This window comes from Fringilla coelebs (genome assembly GCF_963513975.1).
Source record: "Fringilla coelebs genome assembly, chromosome: 19".
Classification (NCBI taxonomy): Eukaryota; Metazoa; Chordata; class Aves; order Passeriformes; family Fringillidae; genus Fringilla; species Fringilla coelebs.
In genome coordinates, this window is record NC_140045.1 from 10,431,977 (window position 1) to 10,459,096 (window position 27,120).

The 27,120-nt window shown below is 51.1% G+C and overlaps 1 protein-coding gene across 1 annotated transcript in view; it reads left to right on the forward strand.

Moving 5' to 3' along the window:
• Positions 1–26,845, forward strand: part of MGAT5B (alpha-1,6-mannosylglycoprotein 6-beta-N-acetylglucosaminyltransferase B) — a gene marked incomplete at its 3' end in the record, with an annotated part of 75,448 nt that extends 48,603 nt beyond the window's left edge. Inside the window, exons 9-17 of the mRNA XM_084218238.1 lie at positions 8,006–8,137; positions 9,448–9,581; positions 10,457–10,587; positions 12,819–12,974; positions 13,941–14,087; positions 18,095–18,211; positions 24,579–24,653; positions 25,060–25,334; positions 26,647–26,845. Coding sequence (XP_084074364.1) covers positions 8,006–8,137; positions 9,448–9,581; positions 10,457–10,587; positions 12,819–12,974; positions 13,941–14,087; positions 18,095–18,211; positions 24,579–24,653; positions 25,060–25,334; positions 26,647–26,845 — 1,366 coding nt within the window. The remainder of the gene's footprint in view (positions 1–8,005; positions 8,138–9,447; positions 9,582–10,456; positions 10,588–12,818; positions 12,975–13,940; positions 14,088–18,094; positions 18,212–24,578; positions 24,654–25,059; positions 25,335–26,646) is intronic.
• Between the last annotated feature and the right edge of the window lie 275 nt (positions 26,846–27,120).

A 27,120-nucleotide genomic window follows, 5' to 3' on the forward strand; every position in this document is an offset into this window, starting at 1 on the left:
ATGCTGAAAAGGGAGTGAAAAAAACCCAACAATCCTGGAGAAAAACAATAAAACCCCCTAACCCAGCCCTTGCAGCGTTCAGAATTAATGGATGGAATTAGCTCCTAAGTAATTAACTTTAAAAAAATCCCAGTCCTAATGCAAGAGGCAGCATCTCCTCAAAGAGGCGGGAGTGACATGCTGAATAATACCCGTGTAGTCAAGGATGAAAGGAGTTAATGGCTGGGAGGGTTGTGTTGTTGTTGTTGTGTGGTTCTTGTTTGTGTTTTATAATGACAAACCTCATGGTGGTTGTTTAGGGAGGGGAAGGAGCTGCCAGCTCTCACTGGGTGCTTTTGCAGTGCCTGTCTCCCTCTGCGAGTGACTCTGGTGAGAGCTGCCCTGCTGCCTGTAGTATTTTGCCTTTGCCAGAAGCCTGGGAGATTCCACAGCACTTCTCAGTGATGAGAGCTCCTCCTCTGATGCAGATTCAGATGTGTCCCTTGGGACTCCTGGGAGCAGCAGCTCCGTCTCTTCCCCTTGGTAGCTGAGGTGGGAAGTGAGCGAGCCAGGCTGGGGCTGCACATCTTGCCCTTCTCTGTGTCCCAGAAACTGTCCCCACCTCCCCAGTCACGTGTCCTGTGGCTTTGGTGATGTTTTAAATGCTGGACACCCACATCAAGTGCTCACTGCCATGTTGATGGGCTGGGGTGAGTGGAGGAGGCAGCTGAGGATGTAACCACGTCCCCTCTGTCCCTTTGGAGACCAAGCCCAGTGCTTGGAGTGTCACCACTGGCACCTTTGTGCAGCCCCATCAGGAGATGGGTTAATGTGGGTGTCACAGGGGGCAGAGGTTCTGCCCAGGGGAGGAATGAGCGGTGCCAGCAATCCTGGTGCTGGATCCTGCAGATCTGTCAGTGACATCCCTGCTGCTGGGCTGCTGCCTCTGAGGAGTGCTGGAAAAGCTTTTGCCTGACCAGGAGCGAGTGGGAGGCTTAGCAGAACATGAGTAATTAGTCCTGAGGTGTGCTAAGAGTTAATCTTGGGCTCTTCCTTAAAGCCTGGAGGTGTTTTACCTGTAGCCACAGCTTTGGGCAGGGGTTGCAGAGAGCCAGGGATGCACAAAGCTAAATCCCTGTCCCTGGGGAAGTGGCAACCCAGGCCCTCTGATTCCTTATCCCTCTTGTCCCCTGCACCCCCTTGAAGCAGCAAAGCTTTGCACCTCTGTAGAGTGAGCCTGAATTTATCCTCTCCCACCCTGGATGTCTCTTGCTGACCTTGCAGCAGTGTTGGGGTGGGTTTGGGGATATTTTGCTCCAGCAGTGTGAAACGTTGAATCCATCCCTGTGTATTTTTCTTTGGCAAACCCTGCTCTTTTCATGGCTGGGAGCTGTTGCTGCTCCAGCCCAGCAAAGCCTTCACTGGAGCCCATAAATTATTCAGCTCAGATTAACCTCTCTCCTGGTTTGGGTTTTTTTTTGTTGTTTTTTTTTTTTTGTCTCTTCAAATTTCTGAGCTGATTTTTCTGCATGTATTGATCATTGGCAAGGGATCACTGGAAGATTTGCCTGCATACACTTCAACCAGTGGTTATCTGAGAGCTGCTCATGATTAGCATCTGTATTGATTGCAATGCAGCAGTGCCTGGAGGTGGTCTGGAGTGGGTCAGGAATGCTGAGGATCAAGAAAATGAAGGAGGAGAAGTAAGGCCTTGGTCCAAAAAGCTGGTGATGGAGGGCTGGAGGTGAAAACATGTTGGGAGTGTGACACCCATGTGTGTGCTGGGCACCTCTCCCTGCCCAGCAGTGAGGGCCAGGAGTGTCAAATGCTTCTTCCTCTGGTTTAGGGACTGATGCTAATCTGGAACAAAGATAAGGAACTCAGGGAATCTGCAGGCTTCATCCCCAGCTCAGCTCATCACTGTCCAAATGTCCCTGTGGGGTGAGATCACAGCATGCAGCTCAGCCCTGGTTTTTTAGGGCCAGTTTATTTGGGTTATCTTTTTACCCACTACAGACTTTCAAGATCTGTGAATTCCACTGCTGAGTGCTACCAGGGGCTGTTTGTTCTCCTGTAGTTGAGCTAAGTGCAGGTGTTTATTCTCCTTTGAACTCCCAGTGAATTTGTGAGCTGCTTCTGGTACCTCTGGAGAGGTAAGGGGTGAATCACAGGGTTATCTGTTCCCTTCCAACCCAAACCATTCTGTGTTTGTGTGTGCATCTTCTCAGGAGGAAAATGAACTGCTGAGCTGGAATGGGGAGCCAGGAGCTGTTTTCTCTCTGAGATTTTTGCTGGGTGGGCAGCCAGCAGCATTTTGAGCCTTGTCTTGAAGCAGGGAGGGAAGGAACATCCCAAATCTGATTCTTGCTGAAGGCTCCTGGTGCTGTGTTGGTAGCCCAAAAGTGCTTTCAGGGAGGTGAGAATCCAGGCCAGTGTTGTTGTTGTAGGGGAGGAGTGGGAAGTGCCTGAAAGCTCTGAGCTGGGTTGTTAATGAGGCAGCTCATGAGTAGATGGTGGAAAATTACAAGCAGCACTTTGGAGCAATGGCTGTGCCCACAAAAAAAAAGCTTTAATAAACAGAGGCTTTTCCTCTGGAGCACCCGTGCCCTGGGGTCAGACAGGAAGGATCCTGTCAGCCTTTTTCCCTGGGAGGAGCAGCACAAGGGGCACTCCTGGATGCTCCAGCTCCTACCCTCATCCTTGAGCCATGGGAGTGGTGATTTTGGCATGTCCAACTGCTTTTCTGGGGCTAAGGGAGAGGCTGGGGGAGAAGGGGCTGCAGAGCCATGAGCTGCTGAGGAGTTCAGAGAAGCACTGGAAGGTGATTTTCTCAATGGTCCCCTCGAAATTAACTGCTCATAAAGCAGGACAGAAAGTCGAAGAAAATGGGATTTGATGCCTCTTGGGGTCAGGGCTTTACAAAGCGTTCCTGGAGCTTAATTGCTCCTGTGTCAAGTTCTGGACTCTTAATTCTAGTCCTGGCAAAGCGCTGGATTTGCAGCACGTGCCTGTACCCTGTGCTGGCAGCCCTTTCCTGCTGTGGCCAGCATCTGGTTTGGGTGCTGAGCCACCCTCCCTGTGCTGGGGTGGGGAGGATGGAGCCTTGGAGCTGTGGTGGGACTTGGCTCTGCTCCCACTGCCCCATCTCCTCTCAGTGCCTGGCACACAGCGAGAGCTGCGATTTTCCTGCTCTTTCCGCGCTCACTGAGGTGTGCTCAGGCTGCAAAAAGGGCTGTTCAGATGGAAACACCATGTCCAGAAAGCACATTTCTGATTGTCTCCTGGCAGATTAAAGCCATCTTTCTGTCTCACATCTGTTCACATGAAAACCTGCGCCATGCCCAGGCTCTGGCTTCGCTCCCCTTGCCAGCTGGCAAAACCAGTCCTGCTGTTGTGTGGGAGAGAAAGGAACTGCTTGTGGAAACAGCCAGAAGTGGCTGGTTCCCTGTGATCCTGATGGAGCTGCAGGGAAAGGCTGTGGATTGATCAGCTCTGCACCACTGGGGAGGAACCTTCAGCCTTTACCAGGTGCTCCTGGTACTCAAGTCCAACCTGGCCTTGGGCACTCCCATGGATGAGAGAGCCACAGCTTCTCTGGGCAGCCTCTGCCAGGGCCTCACCATCCTCACAGAGCAGGGATCCTGTCCTCCACAAAAAGGATTTCTTCCTTTTTTTGGAGCTGCTGGAGCAGCTGGGACAGCAGGAAAACGGCCCATCTGTCCCAGGGTCTGCCCAGCCACTACCAGCACGTGAGTGCTCAGTTTCTGCTGCTCCCTGCAGGAATCCAAGTATTGATTTCTCCTTTCCTGGGAAGTTCCTTCATATTTGCTGAGTCTCTGACCAGAAAGAAGTGTTTGTTCTGGCACCGTCCTGTGCATCTCCAGGTCTTGGAAATAAATTAAAGGATTACTGAGCTTCCTCCCTGGATGGGTAGGGCTGTGTCATAAAAGATCAATGATGGACCAGAGAAACAGTCCAGGTGCACCTTGCAAAAGTGAAACCATTGCAGGTGCTGAAATTGCTTGGAAATCCTCATTTCTATTGAATGTTCATTCCAGCAGGGAAAGAGCTGGGGGCAGAAGGCAGGCAGTAGGATGTTCATTTTGTGGACTTAGATTTGCACTTGTTGGTTTTGATGGGGTTGTCACAGACCCCTGGGAGCTGCTCAAGCCTGGCTCTGGCACCTTTAATCCCTGGATAACATCCCTGTGCCTGCTGGGTTCTTGCAGCTGAGGGAGCAGTGAGAACAGGATCCCTGCTGTTCTCAGCCTTGCTGATGGCAGCAGATGTGGGAAGAGAAAATGCAATTAAACATAATACAAAATATTGGCCCAGGCTGCCAGGAGATGCCCACAAGATCCATTTAGTGCTGGACTTCTCAGCACCAGGAGTGATAATGCGGAAAGAAACATTGGGTTAATTTGAAAATAGGTCAATAGGATGTAAAGATAACCCCGCAGTCATCTGACTCCAGAGCGCCTGCACCATGCCCAGGGAGGGGATGGTCCCCTGGCTGATTAAAGTACCTCTGAGAGGAAAATAGCAGGACAAGAAGCTGCTGGAGATTTATTCTGGAGTAGGCACAGCTGGTGGAGGCAGCTGGCGGAGAGGCGAGCTCGGCATCCAGTTGGATCGGAGCCGCTCCGGCTGCTCCCTCCAGAGAGGAGCCAGGGCTCAGCTGATCCAGGATTTGGGATGGGACAAAGCCCTGGATCACCAGCCAGAGGTGCTGAGCTGGTCACCACCCATGGCTGGTCTGGGAGGGGAGGTTTCCCCAGCAGATCCCTAGGCTGTGCTGGCGGCAAAGGCGGCGTTTGCGCTCATCAATTTTATTTGCGTAATTTCAAGCGCCATTAATAGTACATGGCACGAGGAAAAATCAGGGAAATTGCACTCCAACCATGAGTGAAATTGGGTTTAGTAGAAAATTAGTTGACTTAACTGGCAAATGATGAAAGCCTGAATAAAGAATGTTTAAATAAGGAGGAATAAAAAAAAAGAAATTCTCCCCCCCGCCCCCATCTCAGAGGTGCAGGCTGGATTTGCATGAGTGGAATATTAAAATCAGTGGTTATAAAGTGTTTAGGGAGGATAAGGGGGGGTAAATGGGGAGATGTTCTGCTCAAAGCCACTGCTCCTGCTCTCAGAGCTATTCCAGCCACGCAGCCATGGCACAGGGAGTATAAATGGATGTGGCAAGTCCTGAGCACCTGGAGAGGGGATGTGTGGCAGATTGTGGTGCTGATGGGAGCTGGGAGAGTCAGACCTGCTCTTCCCAACTGGTGGGAACTTTTTTAGAGGCTTCAGTATGAGTTACACTAATTGCTGCCTCCTGCAGCCCCTCGTCAAGCTTGGTTAGGGCTTTCTTAAATTACAGATTATTTTGTAGTGCAGTGGCTTGTGTGACATGTACCAGCTAGAGGATGGTGTGTGCTGCAAGCACAGTGTAATGGTTTGGGGATTTTTAGTTAAATACAAGGTTTATGGATTGGTTCCACCACAGTGCAGGTTGGTGTAAATCACTGTTTGTCTGATGGCTGAGGAAAAAGCAGCACTGTGTGAGCAAATGTGTTGTTTAGAATTCCATCTCTACAAAATCCTGGCTTCAAAATTCCCCTTCAGCCTTCCCGGAAGACTGAGTCTCCTTGGTGCCCTATTTATTGTACCGAGGTGGCTGTGGGAGGTGAGAGCCTTTCTATTCCTGCCATCTTCCCAATCAGTCCTGTCGTGTAAAATTGTGCATAAAAGTGACAAAACTGCAACCTGTTCCCCCTGCGGCATCCCCGGCCAGGCTGCCCTGAGCTGATGCTGAGATTCCTTGTGACAAGAGCAATGAAGCAGCTGCAAAAGCAGCTCTTTGTCTTAAATTGAAATTCTCTGCTTTTTCCTGGCTTTGGCCAGCGAGGTTGTTCCACATTTACACATTTTCTGGAGTCCTTGTCGTGATCAGGAGTTTGGGGTGACCCTGCACTGGTGTCAGGTTGGGATGGGGCTGGAAGAAGGATCTGGGTGCTCCGTGTTTAAGGACTTGGAGCCACATCAGAGTCATGGAAAGGTCTGAGTTCAGAGGGACCTTTTAAAGCTCTTCTGGTCCAAACCCCTGCAATGAGCAAGGGCATCTTCCACCAGGTTAGATTCAGAAGAAGAGGGAGGTGTGGCCAGGAGCCAACCAAGAGCCCTTTATCATATTTGTATGGCCAACAAATTTCTGACTGTGTGGCCCCTTCTGATGTTAGTGAGAGGCTGGAGAGCAAATCCTTGTGAGTGTTGTGTTCTTTGGCTTTCCCTGGATGGGAAAGCCATCGATTCCCTCTGGAAGCAGCCATGGGATTGAAAGGTGAAATGCTGAAGGGCTTGGCAAGGGCTGGGGACCTTCTGGAAGTGCTCCTCAGAGGATGGACCTTGGGGCCATGGGTCCATTTGACCCTCAGCTGAGGAACAGATAAACCCCAGGCAGGGCTGGAAAGGGCATTCTCAGGTTCAGAAGGGAAAATGCTAAGAAATTGAGAGAACCAGTAAGAGAGGTCACAAAGAAGGAAAGATTCAAAGCCTGGGAGTGTAAACCTGACCAGAACTTTTATTCCCTAAAGAAGAGAAAATACCTAGAGGCATGGCTGGGATAAATTCCCATCTCCAAATTGGGGTTTGGAGTAAGTGAAGAGCCCAGAAGAAAACAAAGACAGACGTCCTGGCAGGCAGGAGCTAAGGGTGAGATTTCACAGTGTCTGAGCTCAGACTTGTGAAATAAACCAGGAATTCCTCAGCCTTGTTGGAAGGACTGAGAACGGAACGGGACAACTGCGTGGTGGGAGTGAGACAGCCTGGGTGCACCAAATGAGCTCAGCAGTTTGGTTTTCCATGAGGATGCTGTTGCTTTTTGGGTGTGAGTGGAGTTAGGAGGATGAGGAATTATCATCTTTAGGAGGAAAAACAAAATACAGGAGCATTAAAACTGTTGAGTGAATCAGTGTCTGAGCAAACTGGCAGTGGGAAATCACAAGTACAAGCAACATGGATTTTTGAGAAACCTGCTGAAGCTGGAAGGTGTCACAGGGTTTTTTTTTTTCCTGAGAAGGAGGAAACATGGTCCAGACAAGCAGATGGGCTGTCAGGCTGACATCAGTGGTACACTTGGTGGAACAGCTTTGGAGAGAGGGATTCATCAGTTCACAGAGGTAATTGGAAATGGAAGGAGACACACCACAGGTTTAGCAGCCCTGTATCTTGCTGGATTAATCACATCTCACTCTGGCAGCGAGGTAACTGATGGTCTTGATAAAGAGATTACAGTCAGTCAAGTTTATCTGGGTTTTCATAGTGCATTTTATCCACTGGAGCAGGGCGGAGGGGCTGAGTGTGGCTGTTTGTAAGGAACTGGTTGGAAACCCCCTGAGGGAGACCCAGGGCCCAGCTGCTCCCTGTTTCATGGAATTGTTTCATAAATGGGACCAAAAGTGAGAAATATGAATGAAATGTGCCCAGCATATGAGGACAGGCATTGCCAGCAGAGTCAAGGAGAAGCTGAGAGTGCTCTGGGATGTGGTGGGTAAGGAGTGGAATAAGAGAGACATTCCAGGGTGTGCTGGGAGGGATGTGGAGCTGGGAACAGGGAGCTTTAGGCTCAGCTGGGAATCTTGCAGGCAGAGAGGAGAGGAAAGATGTGGCTTTACAAGTCTGTCACTGGTGTGACTGCAATGAAAGTAAATGAAATCTGGTGTCTTCAACAAGAGAGGTCCAGGGGAGGGGGTGTGGGGACTAGGATGCTGGTGAGCCCTGGCTGGGAATGCTGTGCCTCACAGTCCGTCTGTGAGGGGCAGGAGCTCAAGCTGGAGCAGGTGCAAAGATGGGGAGGGACCAGGACTCTCCAGATCTTTGGCCTGGGAAATAAAAACTGGGGTGAGGAGAACCATGTGCCTCCCCCTCCATCAAAGAGGAGCTGTTTGATGGCTCCTGCTCAATGCCCAGCAGGGAAAGGAGTGTTTGTGCTGCAGGGTGATGGGGGCTGATCCCTCCTGCTTCTCCCCAGTCACTTAGGGGTGCCTCCAGGACGGGGGAACTGCCCCTTGACCAGTCCTCTGCCTTTCGACCTGATTTACACTGACTACCACGGCCTCCAGCAGATGAAGCAGCACATGGGGCTCTCCTTTAAGAAATACAGGTAAGCAAAGCCTGCCTGCTCTTGATCTCCATTCCATTAATTAGTGAGCAAAGACTAATGACCAACCCAAGGAGCCAGACCCTTTGATTTTTGCCTGCCTGGTGCCTTGCTGTGTCCCCTGCTGCCACAGCACGAGGCATGCTGAGCCTCAGGTATTTAGGATAAAACCTCAATAAAAGAGAGGGAGTTGGGGAAAGACCAAACCCTGCATGTGCCTGCAGTGTGTTGATGTGTGCTTCCATTCCATTCCTGCAGCCAGGGGTGGGCACAGCATGGAGGGGAGGGTGAGCCTTGGGAATTTGTAAGGAGCCCTATCCCTGGCTCCTTGAGCATCAAGACAAATGTCATCATCCCCTGGTACATCACCAGCCTGGAAAATCTGTGATTTAATTTAGTGCTGATAGACCTGCTATTTATTACATTTTTTCCCATCTCATCCACTATCCTACTCAATTTTATTAGAGAGAAAAATGACAAGCTGTGTTATTGCTTTTATTATAAATGCATTTGCGTTTGCATTCAGCTTGTTTTGCTCTTCCCTTGCTTCTTTTTCCTCTTCTGTCCTCAGCCTTGTGTTGGTAGTGCCTGCCTCAGCATTCCTAGGATATTGGGAAAGGCATTAATGATAAACTTTTGGGAGGTTCATCATTCTCACAACTGCTGGGAATCTGAGGGTCCTGCAAAGGGAAATTGTCCTGCAAGGAGGGAGCAGTGCTGGGAAGGGCTCCTTGGGATGCTGCTGCACCCTCTTGTCAGGAAAATGAATCCATAAACACCAGAGGTTTATGTGCAAAAAGGAGACAGAGGAGTCCTTTTACTTTATTTTAATAAAGGAGAGGCCATGGGGCATTGTCCTGGGTTCTCACCAATTTTTGGAGGACGCAGCCTCCTTTTTATCCCAATTTCCCGACCACATTTCCCTTCTCTCTTTCCCCATTGCCTGAGGTACTTGAGAGGTTCAGACTTCCTGAAATGCCTGATACCAAAGATTCCTCTCTAATGTACAACCCTCCCTTTTAGTTTTTAATTCTTATGGAATTTATGGGTTTTCCCCATTGTTTCTTTCATCTTTCAATTTATCAGCAAACCTACAGTTTATTTGTAAAGGCAAATGTCTTTTTTTCCATTCATCAATCAGTGGAATCCTCCCCATTGTTTCTTTTACCTCCCAGTGCTGGTTTTATCTCCCAGCAGACCCACAGCTGGTTTGTACAGACAAACCCATCCTTCCTCTCCCTCTGCTCGTGGTGCAGAGGAGGGACAAGGTTCATGGGGACAGCAGGTGTCCTCAGGGGGTGTGTGCCCTGCAGGTGCCGTGTCCGGGTCATCGACACCTTCGGGACAGAGCCAGCCTACAACCACGAGGAGTACGCCACGCTGCGCGGCTACCGCACCAACTGGGGCTACTGGAACCTGCAGCCCAGCCAGTTCATGACCATGTTCCGTGAGTGCTGGTGCCCAGGATCCTGCCTGGAGCAGGGGCTTGGCACGATCTGCTAGGGCAAACGGGGTTGGGATGGTTTGGTCGCTGATCTCACGGCGCAAAAACAACACAGAGGGGGTTTCGGTGTTAATCAGAATGAGCGCGCCTTTAGCGAGTGCCCACAGCGAGTGTGATAGAAGGGCTGTGTGACAGGGATCACAGGGGTCTCAGGATGAGGGAAGAGAAAGTTGACTCTATGTTCAGAAGGCTTGATTTATTATTTGATGATATATATTATTAAAAACTATACTGAAAGAATAGAAGGAAGGATTTAATCAGAAGGCTTAGCTAAGAATAGAAAAGGAATGAATAACAAAGGTTTGTCTCTGACAGAGACAGTCTGGACAGCTGGACTGGGATTGGCCTTTAATTAGAAACAACCACATGAGACCAATCCCAGATCCACCTGTGGCATTCCATAGCAGCAGACAATCATTGTTTGCGTTTTGTTCCTGAGGCCTCTCAGCTTCTCAGGAGGAAAAATCCTAAGGAAAGGAATTTTCATAAAATATCATGGCTACAGGGTTGGAAAGGAGAGAGGGATAAAGGATAGAGAGAGAAAGAAAGAAAGAGGGAGGGGGGGTGCTGGATGACTCAAGCATTCCATTTTCCTGGCTGTGTGAAGCCCCTCTGGCAGCCTAAAACTGCCTCACTGTGTGAAGAGCTGCTCGAGTGGGTTCTGAAGCCTGGATTTCCTGAGCTGCTTGCGTGGAGATTCAAGCTTCATTTTCCTCCATAGTCCAGCAAGGCTCTGGAACCAGGCTGTATCCCCACCCCTGGGGACATCCCAAAAAACATCTGTCCAGCCACCTGTATCCTCCCCTTGGTGCCCACAGCTCACACCCCTGACAACTCCTTCATGGGCTTCGTGTCGGAGGAGCTCAACCAGACCGAGAGGCAGCTCATCAAGGCCAACAAGGTCAGCAGCATGGCCGTGGTGTATGGCAAGGAGGCCAGCATCTGGAAGGTGGGTGTCCTTGGGCTGCTGGGGACAAGCCAGGCAGGCAGGGGTGGGCACAGGCAGGGCTGGGAGGCAGCCCCAGCCTCTGGCTCTCACCCTGAGCTGTGGAGGTGCAGATCTGGGTGTGTTTGTGGTCCTGGGGGAGTGATGGGACACATCCAGAGCCTCCAACAAACAGGGAGAAGTTGGTGGGACACCATTCCCTGCTCCTTGCTCTGGATGGTGCTTCCTCCCAGCAGGCTCTGAGGCTGAGGATTTCATATTGATGATTTTATGTAATTAATTATAATGATTGCCACTAATTAATTGCAGTGATTGCTGCATTATGATGGGGATAGTTTGTGTCTGCTTTCAAGCACTCTATGAAAAGGGCTTGTGCTCCCCAGGCCTGGAACACCTGGGGGAGAGGGGTGGGTCACTGCATGGGGCCCCCCAAAACACCCCCCTGCATCTCCAGAGGGGCTGTGCACACTCCCCCCCCCTTATCCAGAGCTAGCAAGCTGCTTTTCCTTCCAGGGCTGTAAAAAGGAGCTAATTCTCAATGTCTGTTGATTTATTTCTATTTTTCCCTCTGTGCACCGCCTGGGGCTGCTCCAGTTGCAGGTACTGTACCACACCAGCTGCTGCTGGGCTTTGCCTCTGCTCCTCTTCTCGGGAGAGAAAAGGTTTTTGCCAGAGTTGACTTTGCCTTGACGTGGGCTGGGTCCTCTGGAGCTGCTGGGATTGATGTGGGTTGATGCAGTGGGGGCTGTACCTCCTCCCCTTCCCAGCTCTCCTGATTAGCAGCTGCTAATTAGCAGGGATGCTTGTGGTGAGCCAGGATCCAGCCAGGCTGTCTCCTCTTTACTGGTGTTTGTGGGGTTTCCATCCCTGCCCAGGTCTGAGAGCAAATCCCCCCTGCCTCTGCCTGGCTTGGGGGCTCCCTAAAAGCCCTACTGAAACCCACTAAATCTCATTTTAGGAGAACTGCAACATCTTGTCTTATTTTTCTACCATTCCCCTGCCCTTTCTTATCCAGAAGTTTCCTTGGAGCTTAGTTGAGGTAATTTGGGAAGGCACTAAAGAGAGTTCAAACCCCAGAATGGACATTTCCTTCCACCCAGGGTGCTACAGGCATTTGCTGTTTTGAGTCAGAACTCACAAACAACATCAGTTTTCCCCCAACTGCATATTTGGGGTCATTTATTGCTGGGTGAAGAGGCTGGGGCTGGACCTTGCTGGTTCCTTGAGGCCAGGCTGCCTGGCCTTTGCTTCCCATCTTGTACACTCCATGGAATAAAAAAAGGGTCTAGAGGAGTTTTTCCTTATTTTGAGTGATTTTGAGGTCTAGAAAGGCACAGACCACCTCCATCTTCTGGAACCAGGTGCTTATTTACCAGCCTTGGACCAAACACCCTCTCCAGAGCAGGATGTTTTTGACATTTAGAAACATTTCATTAAACCTCCCTTCCCTTTATTTCTCATTTCCTACCCCTCTGAACTTCTTGCCTGTGGCTCACAATAGAAGCTGAAGTTTTAATAAGCTGGGAAAGCCTTAGAGCCTCGGAGGATTCCAGGGAACCATGGCTGAGGGCAGAAATACAGCATTTGAGGAGGCTTTAAGGCAGCATACACAGAGTTTTCTCAAATTCCCCATTTATAACTCCTTATTCCCCCTGGTCTTTGCTCTTTTGGGGCTGTTGCAGCACTGGAAAATCCAGCATCCAAAGGATGGGCCCTTTGTGGTTTTTTCAAGCAAAAAAAAGAAATTCTGCAGTAGAGAAATGGTTGAAAAGAAAGGCTGCTTGGAGGGAAGCTCCAAGTGAAGAAAATTGATGACCCCCTTCATTTTCCAGGTAGTGAAACAGGATTAAATCTGAATGAGAAAATCCTTGGAACTTGTTACTTGGAATAAGAGGCTATTAGCAAGCTCTGGTCTTTGCAGACTTCCTTCTGAACCCTCTGAAGCCTTTAATTCAGCAGCTCCAGAGTGGAAGCTGCCCTTGGAGGGGACGGGGGAGGCAGGAACCTGCTGATCAGTGTTGGATCCTGCAGCCATTGGGGCTCTCCAGGAGCCTGGGGCAGTGCAGGATGTGTTTCCAAGGAATGAGGAGGGGATTTTGCACTGCTGTGGGTCTGCCTGAAGCATGGCAGGTGCTCTGGGACAGCAGTTTGAGAGTTAAACCCCCCCCCATAACCATGGGGAGGAGGTCAGACCCATCCTTTGGTGTAGTTCACATGTCTGCCTTCCTCCCCAGGGCAAGGAGAAGTTCCTGGCCATCCTGAACAAGTACATGGAGATCCATGGCACGGTTTATTATGAGACACAGAGGCCACCTGAGGTGCCAGCATTTGTCAAGAACCACGGGCTGCTGCCCCAGCACGAGTTCCAGCAGCTGCTGAGGAAGGCCAAGGTGGGTGAGGCCATCCCAGGACCCTGTCCCCATTACCTGCGCTCCTCCCAGGCACTCCCAGCTGGGATAATGAACCACAAACCTCTCAGCCCTGATAATTAGGCAGGAACCAAGCAGAGCACATTTTAGCTCAAGATGTGTCTGAGGAGTTTCTCCTTGCAGACTGTCCACAGGCAGAGTGCAAAGTTTCCTCATTAATTCATTTATTGCTGAGTGGGGTGGGTTGTGTTTTTCTTTTCCCCACCTTATAGCTGTGATAAAAACGAACTAGATTCTTGGAGTGTGTGGGTGTGGGCACATCCCTGTTGCCTTCAGCTGCTGCCTGGGTGAAATATTCCTGATTTAGCAGCCCAAACAGCTGTGGCAAAGCAATGTTGCTCCATGCAGGGCCCAAGTAATGGTTGTAAGCACCATGGGGGATCTTGCAGCTCCTGGAATCTTCATGGCTGAGCAAAGTGGGCTGTGGTTGATGGACTAGGGTTGTTTATCCTGGAGAAAAGGAGACTCAGGGGTGCCCTCATCACTCTCACAGCTCCTGAAAGGTGGCTGGGCTCTTTCTCCAGGCAGCACTGACAGAACCAGAGCACACAGCCTCAAGCTGCACCAAGGGAAGTACAGGTTGGATATTAGGAAATAGTTTTTTACAGAAAGGTGATAAAGTTCTGGAATGGCTGCCCAGGGAGGTGGTGGAGTCCCCATCCCTGGGTGTGTTTAACAAAGCCTGGATGTGGCACTGGGTGCCAGGGTTTGGCTGAGGTGTTGGGGCTGGGTTGGACTTGATGATCTTGAAGGTCTCTTCCAGCCTGGTCATTCTGTGAAAAGAATAATTTTCAGCATAATTTGTTGCACCCCACTAGAGGCTCGGTGTGCGGGAGCTGAGCAGCAGAGCGGGGATGCTGGTGGGTTTATCTGGGAGGTTTCCCTGTGGGGATCATCCCTCAGCAGCGCTGTGTTTGTGCCTTGCAGCTCTTCATTGGCTTTGGGTTCCCCTACGAGGGCCCGGCCCCGCTGGAGGCCATCGCCAACGGCTGCGTGTTCCTGCAGGCGCGCTTCAACCCTCCCCACAGCTCCCTCAACCACGAGTTCTTCCGCGGGAAGCCCACCTCCCGAGAGGCAAGTGTGGAAAACACTGTTCACTGCTGGAATAATTACCAACAGAGCTGGATGGGACGTGCCTGAGCTTGGTCTGGCCCTTGGTGCTGAACCAAACAGCAGCAACTGTGGTGTTCCACCCCAGAGACACTTTTGGCCATGGCTGTGTGGTGTTCCACCCCAAGGACACTTTTGGCCATGGGTGTGTGGTGTTTCACCCCAAGGACACTTTTGGCCATGGCTGTGTGGTGTTCCACCCCAAGGACACTTTTGGCCATGGCTGTGTGGTGTTTCACCCCACAGACACTTTTGGCTGGCTGGGTGTGTGGTGTTTCACCCCACAGACACTTTTGGCCATGGGTGTGTGGTGTTTCACCCCAGAGACACTTTTGGCCATGGGTGTGTGGTGTTTCACCCCAGGGACACTTTTGACTGGCTGGATGTGTGGTGTTTCACCCCAGAGACACTTTTGGCCATAGGTGTGTGATGTTTCACCCCACAGACACTTTGGCCATGGATGTGTAGTGTTTCACCCCAGGGACACTTTTGGCCATGGGTGTGTGGTGTTCCACCCTAAGGACACTTTTGGCCATGGCTGTGTGGTGTTTCACCCCAAGGACACTTTTGGCCATGGCTGGGTGGTGTTTCACCCTACAGACACTTTTGGCCATGGCTGTGTGGTGTTTCACCCCAGAGACACTTTTGGCCATGGCTGTGTGGTGTTTCACCCCAGGGACACTTTTGGCTGGCTGGGTGGTGTTTCACCCTACAGACACTTTTGGCCATGGCTGTGTGGTGTTTCACCCCACAGACACTTTTGGCCATGGATGTGTGGAGTTTCACCCCAGAGACATTTTTGGCTGGCTGGGTGTGTGATGTTTCACCCCACAGACAATTTTGGCCATGGCTGTGTGGTGTTTCACCCCAGAGACACTTTTGGCCATGGATGTGTGGTGTTTCACCCCAGAGACACTTTTGGCTGGCTGGGTGCTGCAGCTGGGCACTTGGGGACAAGTCCAGGTGTGCAGGAGCTCTGGTGGGGCTGGGATGGAGCTTCCCCCCCCGACAGGGGCTGCTCCTCAGGTTTACCTTTGGCAGAGAAGCTTTAAGGTGATGGTGAAGGAAAGGAGTCAAGTTCTGATGGAGGGTTTGGATCCAGAGCTTTATTCTGGCCTCTGAATCCAGCAACTCCTCCAACAGAACTCCCAAACAGCGTGGGTGCTGTTCCTTTAATCCCGGGGAGAGGGGCAGGGAAGGAGCAGGGAGCCACCAACCAGGTACATAGCAGGAGGTCTTTAGGGACAAAGGACACTTGGATGGCCCAATGGCCCCCAGGGGTGGAGGGCATCCTTTGAACCTGCCAATCACTCAACACCCTTCTGGAATGCCAGGACTGACAGACAGTGCTTGGCAGGGGTCAGGGAGGGGAAAGGAGGGGTGATTGATATACCTGAGAGGGAATTATCAGGGGAGGGACCAGGTTCTGAGGTACACCCTGAAATCACAACGCAACACTTCACTCTGCTGTAAACATTTAGAAAGTTTAATAAAGGGCACTAGAAGACAAAGACAATAAAGCAAGGATTTATGGCCAGGTGCCTCTTGGCATTCAGCCAAGAGCACACCTGCTAATTTGGAAACACCCTTTTATAGACCATTTCTATTGCATCAGCCTGTGACATATTCATAATATCCCATATTGTATTTATAATACAATATATTTATATTGTTTATGAATATGTCACAGGCTGATGCAATAGAAATTGTCTATAAAGGGTGTTCCCAAATTATTTATATTTCTATTTTTATATTTTAATGTTTACTATTATATTTATATTGTTTATATTTACTAATAGTAAATGTTTAAAAAGATAAATATAAATATAAATGTTAACTTTTCTCCAAACTAGTTTACATATTCCCAGAATATGTAAACTCTGCCTCAGATCTGCCTTTTTAGAGCATGCATATTCCTTGGCTGTGGTTTTAGTCCATTCTTATCACCATCTTCAGTTTTAGGCCTTACTTTCTGCCAATGGCAAGTATTGATAATTGGCATATCAGTAGCAGGGTCCTCATCATATGCTCCTTGGATACTATCCCATCCAAGCAGGCATTTTAACACAAGCATATCTATATCAGCTATTTCTAAGTTTCAGTTAACAACAGAAATAAATCTGTATCTTTATAGCAAAGTTACTTTAACACTACACATATAGAATCCATTTTAATATTTGCAAAAAGCCAATATTTTAATACATATCTATAACACAAGTGGGGTGTGGGGGAGCCACCCTGTTGGCACCAGGCCTGGGGAAGAGCAGCTGCTAGGCTGAGGCTACTTTTTTTTGGGCCAGATTTCCTCTGTGGATGTCTGCAGGCAGGGCTCCTGTTTGGGGATTTGCCTTGGATAGAAGGGGCTCTGCTGTAGGTGTGGGGTTTCCAAGCAGAAGGTTGTGCAGGAGCCTTCTGCAGACCCCCAGCCCCTTCCCCACCAGCCCAGACCCACAAATCCCCACAGCCTGCTCCCAGCCCAGGGCAATGCCCCCTGCTCCTCCCTTTGTCCCCCCAGAGGGACACCAGGACCTGCACAGTGTGCCAGGGCTATGAAACCCCTCCCAGGCTTGCCCAGCACTGGGAATTCAATCTAAGTAGAGCAGGAGCTCTTTAAAAGTTAAAGGCTTGGGAAAATTGCCTCTTTTATTATTAATAAAGTGGATAATGCAGTGCAAGGCTCCCTGGACGAGCAGGGAGTGAGCTGGGGGCTGTGCAGCCAGACTGGGCTGTCCTGCACCCCCTGATTGCCCCATGATCCCCCTGAATTTGGTGTTAATTGTGCAGCCAGACTGGGCTGTCCTGCACCCCCTGATTGCCCCATGATCCCCCTGAATTTGGTGTTAATTGTGCAGCCAGACTGGGCTGTCCTGCACCCCCTGATTGCCCCATGCACCCCCAAATTTGGTGCTAATTGTGCAGCTGGACTGGGCTCTCCTGCACCCCCCGATTGCCCCATGCACCCCCAAATCTGGTGTTAATTGTGCAGCTGGACTGGGCTGCCCTGCACCCCCTGATTGCCCCATGCACCCCCAAATTTGGTGTTAATTGTGCAGCTGGACTGGGCTGCCCTGCACCCCCTGATTGCCCCATGCACCCCCAAATTTGGTGTCAGCATCCATCTGGGTGGGGCTGGGGCTGTACCTCAGCCTGGAGCTGGGGTGAGGGCTGTGAAATGCCTCGGGGTGTATCTGTGCTGAGGGGAAAGATCAATCTGCCAGGAGAGAGATGAGGAAGGACAGCAATGAGGGGGACAAACCACACAGCTCCTCTCCTCCAGCTGGCAGGGGCTCAGGCCCCTCTGAGATGGTTCAGTGCCCCCAAAACACATCCTCTGCTCAGCAACCTCTCTCTTCCCTTCCCAGGGGAGATCAGGGCTGAAAAGGCACCTCAGGGCTGAAACAAAAGAGGTTGATCCCCAGAAATCACCTGTGTGGGCAGCCCAGGGAAAAGCAAGGATGTCAGTACCTGTGGAGTACCAGTGTGTGGGCTGCCTGTGGCATCAGGGTGATGCAGCTTCCAGCACTGCTCCCTCCCAGTGCCAGCCTTTCCCAGCCTTCAGTGGCAAGGGATTTTCTCCCTGCCTTGTTTCTAGAGCTGGCAAACCTGGGAGATGTGGTGTATTCACACACCTTTCCTGCTTTGCTGTGTTTTTACAATCAGACCCACAGAATGGCTCAGGTCAAGGGTAAATTGTTCCTGTGGTACAGAGATGAGATATTCCAGGCAGCCAAAGGAATTCAGTGTTGTTGGGAATGGGGCATCCCAACCCGGTGGGAATTACAGATCATCATCCTGAGGCTGGGGAGCAGCTGGATTAAGAGGAAACCATTTTCCAGCACTCCCTGTTACAGTGGGTCAAACCCCACTGTGTCTGTGAGGCTGCTGCTCCTCTCTGCCATCCAGCTGAGAGCAGGAAGCAGCAGCCATTCCAGCAGGGATTGCAAAATCCAGCTGGCACTGCTGTGTTTCAGGTGTCCTCCCAACACCCATATGCTGAGGACTTCATCGGGAAGCCCCATGTGTGGACTGTTGACTACAACAACTCTGAGGAGTTTGAAGCTGCCATCAAAACCATCATGAGGACACAGGTAGGGCTCAGAGCAGTTTTGGGGTGACCTCCCCACTGCTGGGTTTGGACAAATGTCTTGGTTTGAACAGAGAGGTGTCTGCTAAGGAAGGCAGGAGCCTCCCCTGAAATGGAAAATGTAAACCTCTCGCTCTGAATTATTAGAATTTTGAAATTAAGGGGCTCTCAGGCAGAGATCTAGGAATAACAGTTCTTTACTAGGAAAGGAAAAAAAAGAAAATATAAAAATACAAATGCAGTAATACAAAACAACAACTGAATCTGACCCTGTCCCCCTGTGTGTCAGGATGGGGGCACAGCCCCATCCCATGGGGGCTCAGCCCTCCTGCAGTGCCAGCTGTGGTTCTGCTGCAGCAGGATCCTGCACAAGGGGGGAGTTTTCCTCTGCAGCTGCAGGGCTGCTGGAGATGGGCCTGCTCTCCCTCTGGGAATGCAGGGCAGGAGAAACCTGCTCCTCTGGGAATGCAGGGGGCAGAGGCTGCTGTGCTGTTCCAGGGCAGATTGTATCCAGGTAGGAATGCTTGGCTCCTGCCCTGGGCAGAGCATCTCCCCATGGGATGGTGGAATTTGATCAGCCCTGCAGGGACACTCAGTGGCCATGGACAGCAGAGATCTCCTGGAGGGAGGGTTGGCTGTGGGAGAGATAAAGAAAAAACTGCCCCATGAACAGCAGAGAACTGCCCCAGCTCTGACAGATGGCAGTAGAACACACACTCCCATTTCCAACCTAAGCCAACCAGCAGCAGCAGATGTTGGAGCCTCTCCTTTTCCTTTCCTTTCTCCTTTGGATGTTTTGGTCCCTTCCTGCAGCCCCTGGGGTACAGGTGCTCCCACCTTCCTTTGACATTGTAGGTGTTTCCCCAGGGCAGAGCTGTGCCTTTGAAGGATCCCCTGGGAATCCTGTGGGTAGGCCTGGAGCAAGGGGAGGCTGAGATAAGGTTTGGGAGCAGGAGGTGAGGTTGCTGCAGGTGGAGAGCAGTTCTGGGAGCTGCTGTGATAAAAAAGATAAACCCAGAGAGCTGCAGCCCTCTGCACCTGCCTTCCCCCCACTTCACTGATTGTTTCCTTTGGACAGAGCAGATCAATGGGAATAACTTCAGGAGTTGCCTCTGTCAGGGCGGTAAGGAAGGGGAGAGCCCCAGGGAAGGCAGCACTCCTGCTGTGCCCACTCTGGAAACACTCCCTCATGAATATTTAGCTCCCACCCTGTGGCAGGAGCCTTTCAAGTTGTGCAGATTATTAAAGTCAGTTTTCCTGGAGGGGAGGAAAGTGTTGATAGCCATTTTCCTGGCCATTTGCTTCACCTGGGATGAGCCTCTGGAGGACAGGGGTGTGCTGTGGAACCTGGGCTCTGCCTGGGGCTGTGTGGGCTCAGGGTGGGATTTAGGGGGGACAGGGGTGATGCTGCTCAGAGAAGGGTCATCCTTGATTTTCCCTGCATTAGAAGCTGCAGGGGTGGGTGCCTGTGGCAATCTGGGGGTCTGATTCAGGTAACATGGCCATGCTGTGCCATCACCCTGTGTCTCACCTCCTCCAGGGTGATTACTGCAGCTCTTCACCTCATGTTCATTTTCTCTGTGAGTTTGTAAAGACTCATCAAACCCAACTTAGGAAAACAGTTGTTGTTCTGCACATTCATTCCCGTATCTCGATTAGAATTAAATTAAAAATAATGACATCCCTGCTGCTGTGCTGCCAGGCCAGCTGTCAGAGCTTGACCCTCCACCATCTGGGCTGGAGACAGCCCTGAAGTGAAAGAATTGCTGTGGGTGGGAGGCTGGGAGCTGTTTTGGGAAAGAGAAGGAAATTTTCACTTTTTCAAGAAGAGAAGAAAGAAAATAGTGGAGCCTGGTGCTGCTGTGCTGCTAAAATGATTAAAGGATGGTGAGATTGAGGATGGAGGAAAGGGCTGTGCTGGTTCCTGAGCAGCTGTGTTGTGCTGCTGCTGTGTTGACTGGATGTGCACCAGGTCATTTAGGTGCTTAATGGTCTGGTTAAAAATTAAAGAACTGAAAAGGATTTTAGGGAAAGGTTTTGTGGCGTAATGGGCCCTGGGCAGGAGCTGGTGTCCGGAACTGGGCACTCACTGGAGTGAGCAGCTGCTGTGCCCATCCCTGCTGTGCCCCAAACCAAGCTCCTGTCTCAGCTCTTCTCCTCATTCCCACTGTCAGGAAAATTCATCCACAAACATCAGGGGTTTATGTCCAAAAAGGAGACAGAGGAGTCCTTGACTTTATTTGAATCAAGGGAGAGGCCATGGGGCATTCCCCTGGGGTCTCTCCAATTTTTGGAGGATGCAGCCTCCTTTTTATCCCAATTTCCCACATTTCCCTTCTCTCTTTCCCCATTGCCTGAGGTACTTGAGAGGTTCAGACTTCCTGAAATGCCTGATACCAAAGATTCCCCTCTAATGTACAACCTTCCCTTTTAATTTTTAGGTCTTATGGAATTTATGGTTTTTTCCCCATTGTTTCTTTCACCTTTCAATATCCAATTTCATTTATCAGCAAACCTACAGTTTATTTGTAAAGGCAAATGTCTTTTTTTCCATTCATCCATCAGTGGAATCCTCCCCATTGTTTCTTTTACCTCTCAGTGCTGGTTTTATTTATCAGCAGACCCACAGCTGGTTTGTAAAGACAAATTCCTCTCACCACTCTGGGATCAGGACCTCCACTCTGTAGTGCTCTCCCACAAAGCATCCCAGCCTCTGGAATTACCCTCAGCTGCTGGAAGTCCTAAATTTGCCTCAGATGAACTCCAGTCACTGAGGCCCCATTTGCATTGTGACATGAAGTCACTCTGGAGAGGAGGGATTCCTTCCCACCAAGGAGTTAATCCCCAACTCACCTCTCTGGGGTTTTGAAATTGTAAAAATCCTCCCAGAGCAGAGCAGGGAGTGAGTGTGAATAACTTACAGCAGCCCCTTTCCCCCCCCATCTTCTTATCTTTTAAATAGAAAGGTCTGCTTTATTAGAGATGCTGTCAAAGCAATTAAGCCTAAAAATTGACCTACCTTACAGGTTTAAAAGCCTTATTATGGGCTTTGGCTCCAGGAGTCCATGGGTATCTTGTCTTTAAAATACTGTTTGTCACAGTAGGAATTGAAAACAAGGGCATTAGCAGGAGGAGCAGCAGAAAGATGGTAGCTGGGCAATTTAGTGTTCCTGTTCCCAAGCAGTTACTGGAGTTTAGAGAAATTATTTTACTGACTTCTTTTTACCTTCCCCCAAAGGCAAAATGGGGGGTTCTGTTATTGGAATATCTAATAAATTTGTCTGTGTTTCAGAATAACCACCATCAATTTATTTTTTTTTCTGTCAAAACATTTCATTTCAAAATTACTGGAATGAAATACTATGGTTTTGTTTCCCATCTGCCTGCCTTTGTTTGGAAATACCCTGCCAATTTATTGAAAGGAGTGCTGGATCTGAAATGATGCATTTCCCTTTGCTTCACTAACTCAGACAGATTGAACCTGAAACACAACATTTTCCCCCTCCCTGATGGGTGAAAACATTGGAAATTGAAAACTGACCTGAAATTGATTTTATTTAGGGATTTTTTTGTTGTCGTATGACCAAAAAAATCACATATCCCACAGATGTTTTGCATCTTCCAGGCCAGAACTCAGCAAGACATTTTTGGGGATATGACATCTTGTGGGAAAACTGTCTCTGCCATCAGGTGAAAGCTGAGCTGGGGGCCAGGGACTGGGAGCCTGTCTGGGAATTTGGGAGCTGGTTGATGAACCTGGCAGTAATCCTGGTGTGCTTGAGCTGACAACAAGCTTCGGTCCCAGGGGGGATTTGCTGATTCTCAGCAATATTTTAGTGTCACTGCAGCACCCCAATTTCTGCTGCTGCAGCTTGGGGCAGGCTGTGCCATCCCAGAGCTGCTGCTGGGCTGGCAGAGCTCCCCAAGCTGCCGGCTGTGTGCAAACAGAGCAGTTGGGATGCAGCCTGCGTCCCTCCCAACCCAGTTCTGCCTGAAAGAAGAAACTTCTTCCTTCTGAAGGCAGAGCTGAATCATGCCTAGGACGTGGCTTGGGTTTGCAATCTGTGTTTTTCCCCCCAAGAACAGCCTTTGTGCTGCCCTCTCTCATCCTTTTGGAGGTGGCACCCGTTCCAGGTCGCCCTCCAGCTGCTGGCCAAGGTTTTTGGCAGGCTGTGTCTCTGCCATTCATCCCTCTGGGAGCAGCTCTGGGTTTCCCTGATGGTTTGCATCCCTGAACTATTTGTAAGGAAGATTAAAACCAGGGCAGCACCAAACCCCTCTACCCCAGAGATCAAATCTCAGCACAGGGACAGGGGGCAGAGAGACAAGTGGTGTCCCCTTGGGACAGGGGATGCTGGAGGTTTGTCCCAGTGATGGATTCTGTCTGTTATCCCGGGGTTAGAGACTGGAGAAGGAGAGGTTTGCAAGCACCACCATTTTCTGGGCCTTCAGCTTTTCCCATTGTCAAGACCAGTCCTCACACAAGCAATTTAATAGACCCAATATTCTGGTGTAGTGAAGGGAGAAGGCTTCATTATATTAAAGTCAAACATACAGGACTATAATGGAAAATTATACATTTCAGACTATGCCTGAAAGAGCGGCACATTAAACATCACAGTGAAAATAGCTGGTTAAAATGTTCCAGCCTGCTGTTACGTGCCAGCACTGAATTGCATTATTTTTCTACTTATTTGTCTGATGACGTTCAGATTTTTTCCACCCCGCTTTCTTTTCCTTTTGAATGAAGGAGACTTCATCCTCCCTTCCAGCTGGAAATGCAGGGCTCTCGTGGTGGCACCCCCATGGGACACCAGTGACTCCCTGCCTGGCTGATGGAGGGAGCACTGGGGCTGGGAAGCTCTCCCAGCTGAGGAAAGGATGGCAAAGTCCATCTTACCAACCCCTCCATGCCATCTCATGCATCATTCTGCAGGGGGATGCAGTGATCCCCACCTCAGAACCCCCCCTTCCTCCTCCTCCTCCTCTTCCTCCCTCCCAGGGCTCTGGGGACATCCTGAGCTCCTGACGTGAGGAGTGCCATTAACAACGTGGCTGTTGAGAAGAGGCTGAGCCTGTCAGATTTTAATTAAACAATTATCTTCTCGAAATTGGCATTTTCTCAGTCCTGAGTGCGCGAGCTGAATCCTAACAAAACCTGGAGAGGAGAGCAAAGGGAAGGAGAGCCTTTGGGGTCCCCCCTGAGAGGGAGAGGAGCAGGGGCTGCAGTGGGCCCAGGGATCCCCCAGGGCACCTGGGAGCCCTGTGGAGAGGTGGGATTGCACCTGGAGCATCACCTCTGGATACATGTGCAGGCACAAGGAGGGTTGTGGGATGTGCTGCAGCATTTTGGGGGATGAGGCTGTTTCTGGAATTATATCTGCACTATGCTTAGCAAAAGGGGGTCCTGGGAAAAGCCCCTAAGCAAACTGTGATGAGACTGAGCACTGGTGATGCTGAGCAAGGGGGGGGGGTTGTCTCCTCCAAACTGATCCCAGGCAGCCCCAGCCTGGCTCTGAAACTGAGAGAGGCAATTTTGCTTTCAGAGGACTCTGCCCCAGTTAACTGAGAGCCCATCAGGAATTCAGAGGCAGGATTGGTGCCTGTCACGGTGTCAGCCCTGATTAGCGTGCACATCTGTAATTAGATGAAGCAGCTGTGATTTCCAGCCTGGCTGAGATCTCAGGTGGGATATTTATGGCAGGGAGATGCTTAGAGGGTTCTCAGCAGACTGAGCCTTTGAGCTTGGTTTTGACAGGTACTTCAAAAGGAAATAGCTATTTTGGAGGTGCAGAGCTCAGAAAATAGAAGCAGCAGTGTTTTCTGGATTAATTATCTCTGGGTGGTTTTGCTTATAATCCTCCTGAGTAAAGCTCTGCAGAGATACACAAGGGGAAGGGAGGTCCCAGGACTGGCACCAACCTCCTGCACCTCATGTAACATCTCTCTGGAAAAATAAGGGAATGTGGAAAAATATGTCTTCCCAGGGCAGAAAGTTCCTTAAAAAATATTTTTTTAAAGATTGTTCTTCCCTTGCCCACAGCTGCAGAGTATTTTGTGGGCTGGAACAGTTCATGCTTTAGTTTGACGTGACCTATTGGATGAAAACTGATTTGATTGTATAACTCACTAACAGTGGAGAAAAGGGAGATTAAAGTGGAATGGGGGTGATTTCATTTTCACCAACAGGTTGAACCCAAAGTACTCCTCTCTCTTTATCGCTTTTTGGCTTCTTCCCTGTTTGCTTTGGTGGACAGACACGAGTTGTGGGCTTTGGTGGGTGGGAGAGCCATGCCCAAGGTTCTGCTGTCTCAGGGGCAGGGCAAGGCTGTCCCCACCTGCTTCCTGTGCTCTGCTCTTGCCCTTCACAGGTGGACCCTTACCTGCCTTACGAGTACACTTGTGAGGGGATGCTGGAGCGGATCCACGCCTACATTCAGCACCAGGTTGGGGAGAATCCCTGTCCTCCCTGGGGAGCCATCTCTGTCCTCGTGGCCAGCTTTCCCTCTTCTCCCTGGGGAGCATCCCTGTTCTCCCGTGGGCATTGTGCAGCCAGCGCCCTGATTGCAGAGAGCACCAGGAGATGGGGCTGGGGGCCGTTTGTCATGGGCCAAAGGTGCTGGGGGGTGGTGGAGGACACCTGGGGGTGCTGGGGCTGGGTCAGGGCCTTTCTGCTGCAGGGAATAAGGCAGCACTGGGAGAAGAGGTGAGAGAAGCAGAGGTCCATCCCCCACAGCAGGAGGTGCCATCTATGCATGCAGGTGACCTCAACCTGATGAGCAAAGCCATCATCCCTCCCTTCCCCACTGTTAACATCTCAGAGCACTGACCCGTTGTCTTCTCTGCCACCAGGATTTCTGCACCACATCATCTCTTCCTCCGTCTCCCAAGACCAAGACTCCTGCTATGCAAAGCCCTCCAAGCCCGCTGGCCCTGTCCCCCAACTCCACCCACCTGGTGTGGTCCCCCAGCGCGGGGTGGGCGCCCCAGGCGTGGCCCCCGGTGGCCTCGCTGCAGGTGTGGGTGTCGGAGCCCCAGCACACCTGCACGGAGACGTGCCGGCAGCATGGGCTGGTCTGCGAGCCCACCTTCTTCAGGTTCCTCAACAAGGAGGAGGTGTTTCTCCAGTGAGTTGGGGCCTTCTCAGGGAGCTTGTGGGGGGCCACCAGCCAGACGGCGTTCCCTTTGCTCCCCCCATCCCCTGCACCCATTTTCCTCATGTTCCCCCTCCCAAAATCCCAGTGATGAGCCCTCATGGCCTCATGTTAGCTGGGATTAGCCAGAAAATTGAGGTGGGAATCAGCAAAAGCCCCGAGGAGCAGCAGAAATGCCCAGTGTGGATTTTAACACTCCTCCCCTCCCAGATGGAGCATTGCCCTCCCACCAACCCTTCTCAGCTGACGAGTCCCTCATCAGGAACCTCCCCAAGAAGAACAAAAACCCTTCAATGGCCCCCTCAGTGGCTGCTCACCTGACCTGCCCACCTTGCCTTGGCCCCCATGCTCAGCATCACATGAAACAGCACCGCGTATGAGATGAAGGCAGTGCAGGCAGGGCCCAGCTTCACTCTTCAGCAGGCAACAACAGCGTTTCCAGGCATGGCTCTGCCTCTTTCCAACCCCATTCCTCTCCACCTCCCGCATGCTCTCTCCTTTTTAATGCCTCTCTCTATAAAACTGCATTTGAACACACAGTGGTGAAGTTTTAATAGAGTATAAATCTGCCACCGGGCTCTGTGCTGCTCTCTGGGCAATTTAAATGCGAGCGTTGCCGGAGCTGTCACGCTGGTCAGGCAGGCGCCGCGTGTCCCGCTGACATTTTTATGTGATAAATTACAGCTGGGGCCTGCCTTTCACTCTTTCCCCCTGCACGTCCTCCTCCAGACCTTAAAACGAGCTGGCTCAGGGACTCGTCAGCTGAGAAGGGTTGGTGGGAGGGCAATGCCAGTGCTGCTGTTCCATCTGGGAGGGGAGGAGTGTTAAAATCCACACTGGGCATTTCTGCTGCTCCTCAGGGCTTTTGCTGATTCTCACCTCAGTTTTCTGGCTAATCCCAGCTAACAGGGAGCATGTGGGCATTCCCTGATCCCCTGTCCCTTCCAGGGAATGTTATCCGCAGTGGGAGGTGTCCATGGAGTTCTCTGTCCATGGACAGAGCTGTTGGTCAGCAAGGGGCTGTAAGAGAGCCATTGAATTTCATGAGCTGGAAGGGACTCAAAGGACCAACGAGTCCAACTCCTAAGACTTGGGTGGGGTTTTGTGGGTGATTCAGAGCCATCTGTGGGTTGGGGCGATCTCTGGGCTGCAGGGTTGAGTTGTCAGGGTCTCCCCTTCCCGCGTGGCGTGTTGGGCTGCTGGCGAGCCCAGGAAGGACAAAACCCCTTCAATGACCCCCTCAAGGGGCGCTCACCTGACCTGCCCACCTTGCCTTGGCCCCCAGGCTCAGCATCGCGTGCGACAGCACCGAGTACGAGATGAACCACCTGTACCCCGCGGTGGCCGAGAACGTCCGCGAGTGCTACCTCCAGAAGGAGCCGCTGCTCTTCAGCTGCGCCGGCCACCACGCCAAGTACCGGCGCCTCTGCCCCTGCCGCGACTTCCGCCAAGGACAGGTGGCTCTGTGCAGGGACTGCTTGTGACACGGCGTCCCCGCCGCCCTGGTGACACCGGCACCGGGTGGCTTCTCCTCAGAACTCCGCAGCGGCCGAGGAGCTGGGACGGGTCCCTGGCGGTGGGTGAGCCGGGGCTGTCAGACTCTGGGGGCTGTTTCGTGTCAGACTCTGGGGGCTGTTTCATCCACCAGCCAGCTGTGAATGACCCTGTCCTGAACTTTGGAGTCGTTTTCTTCCCGAGGAGCATCGTCCGACCGCATCCTGGACCGAACCCACCTGGACCTGGTGGTGCTGGGATGGGG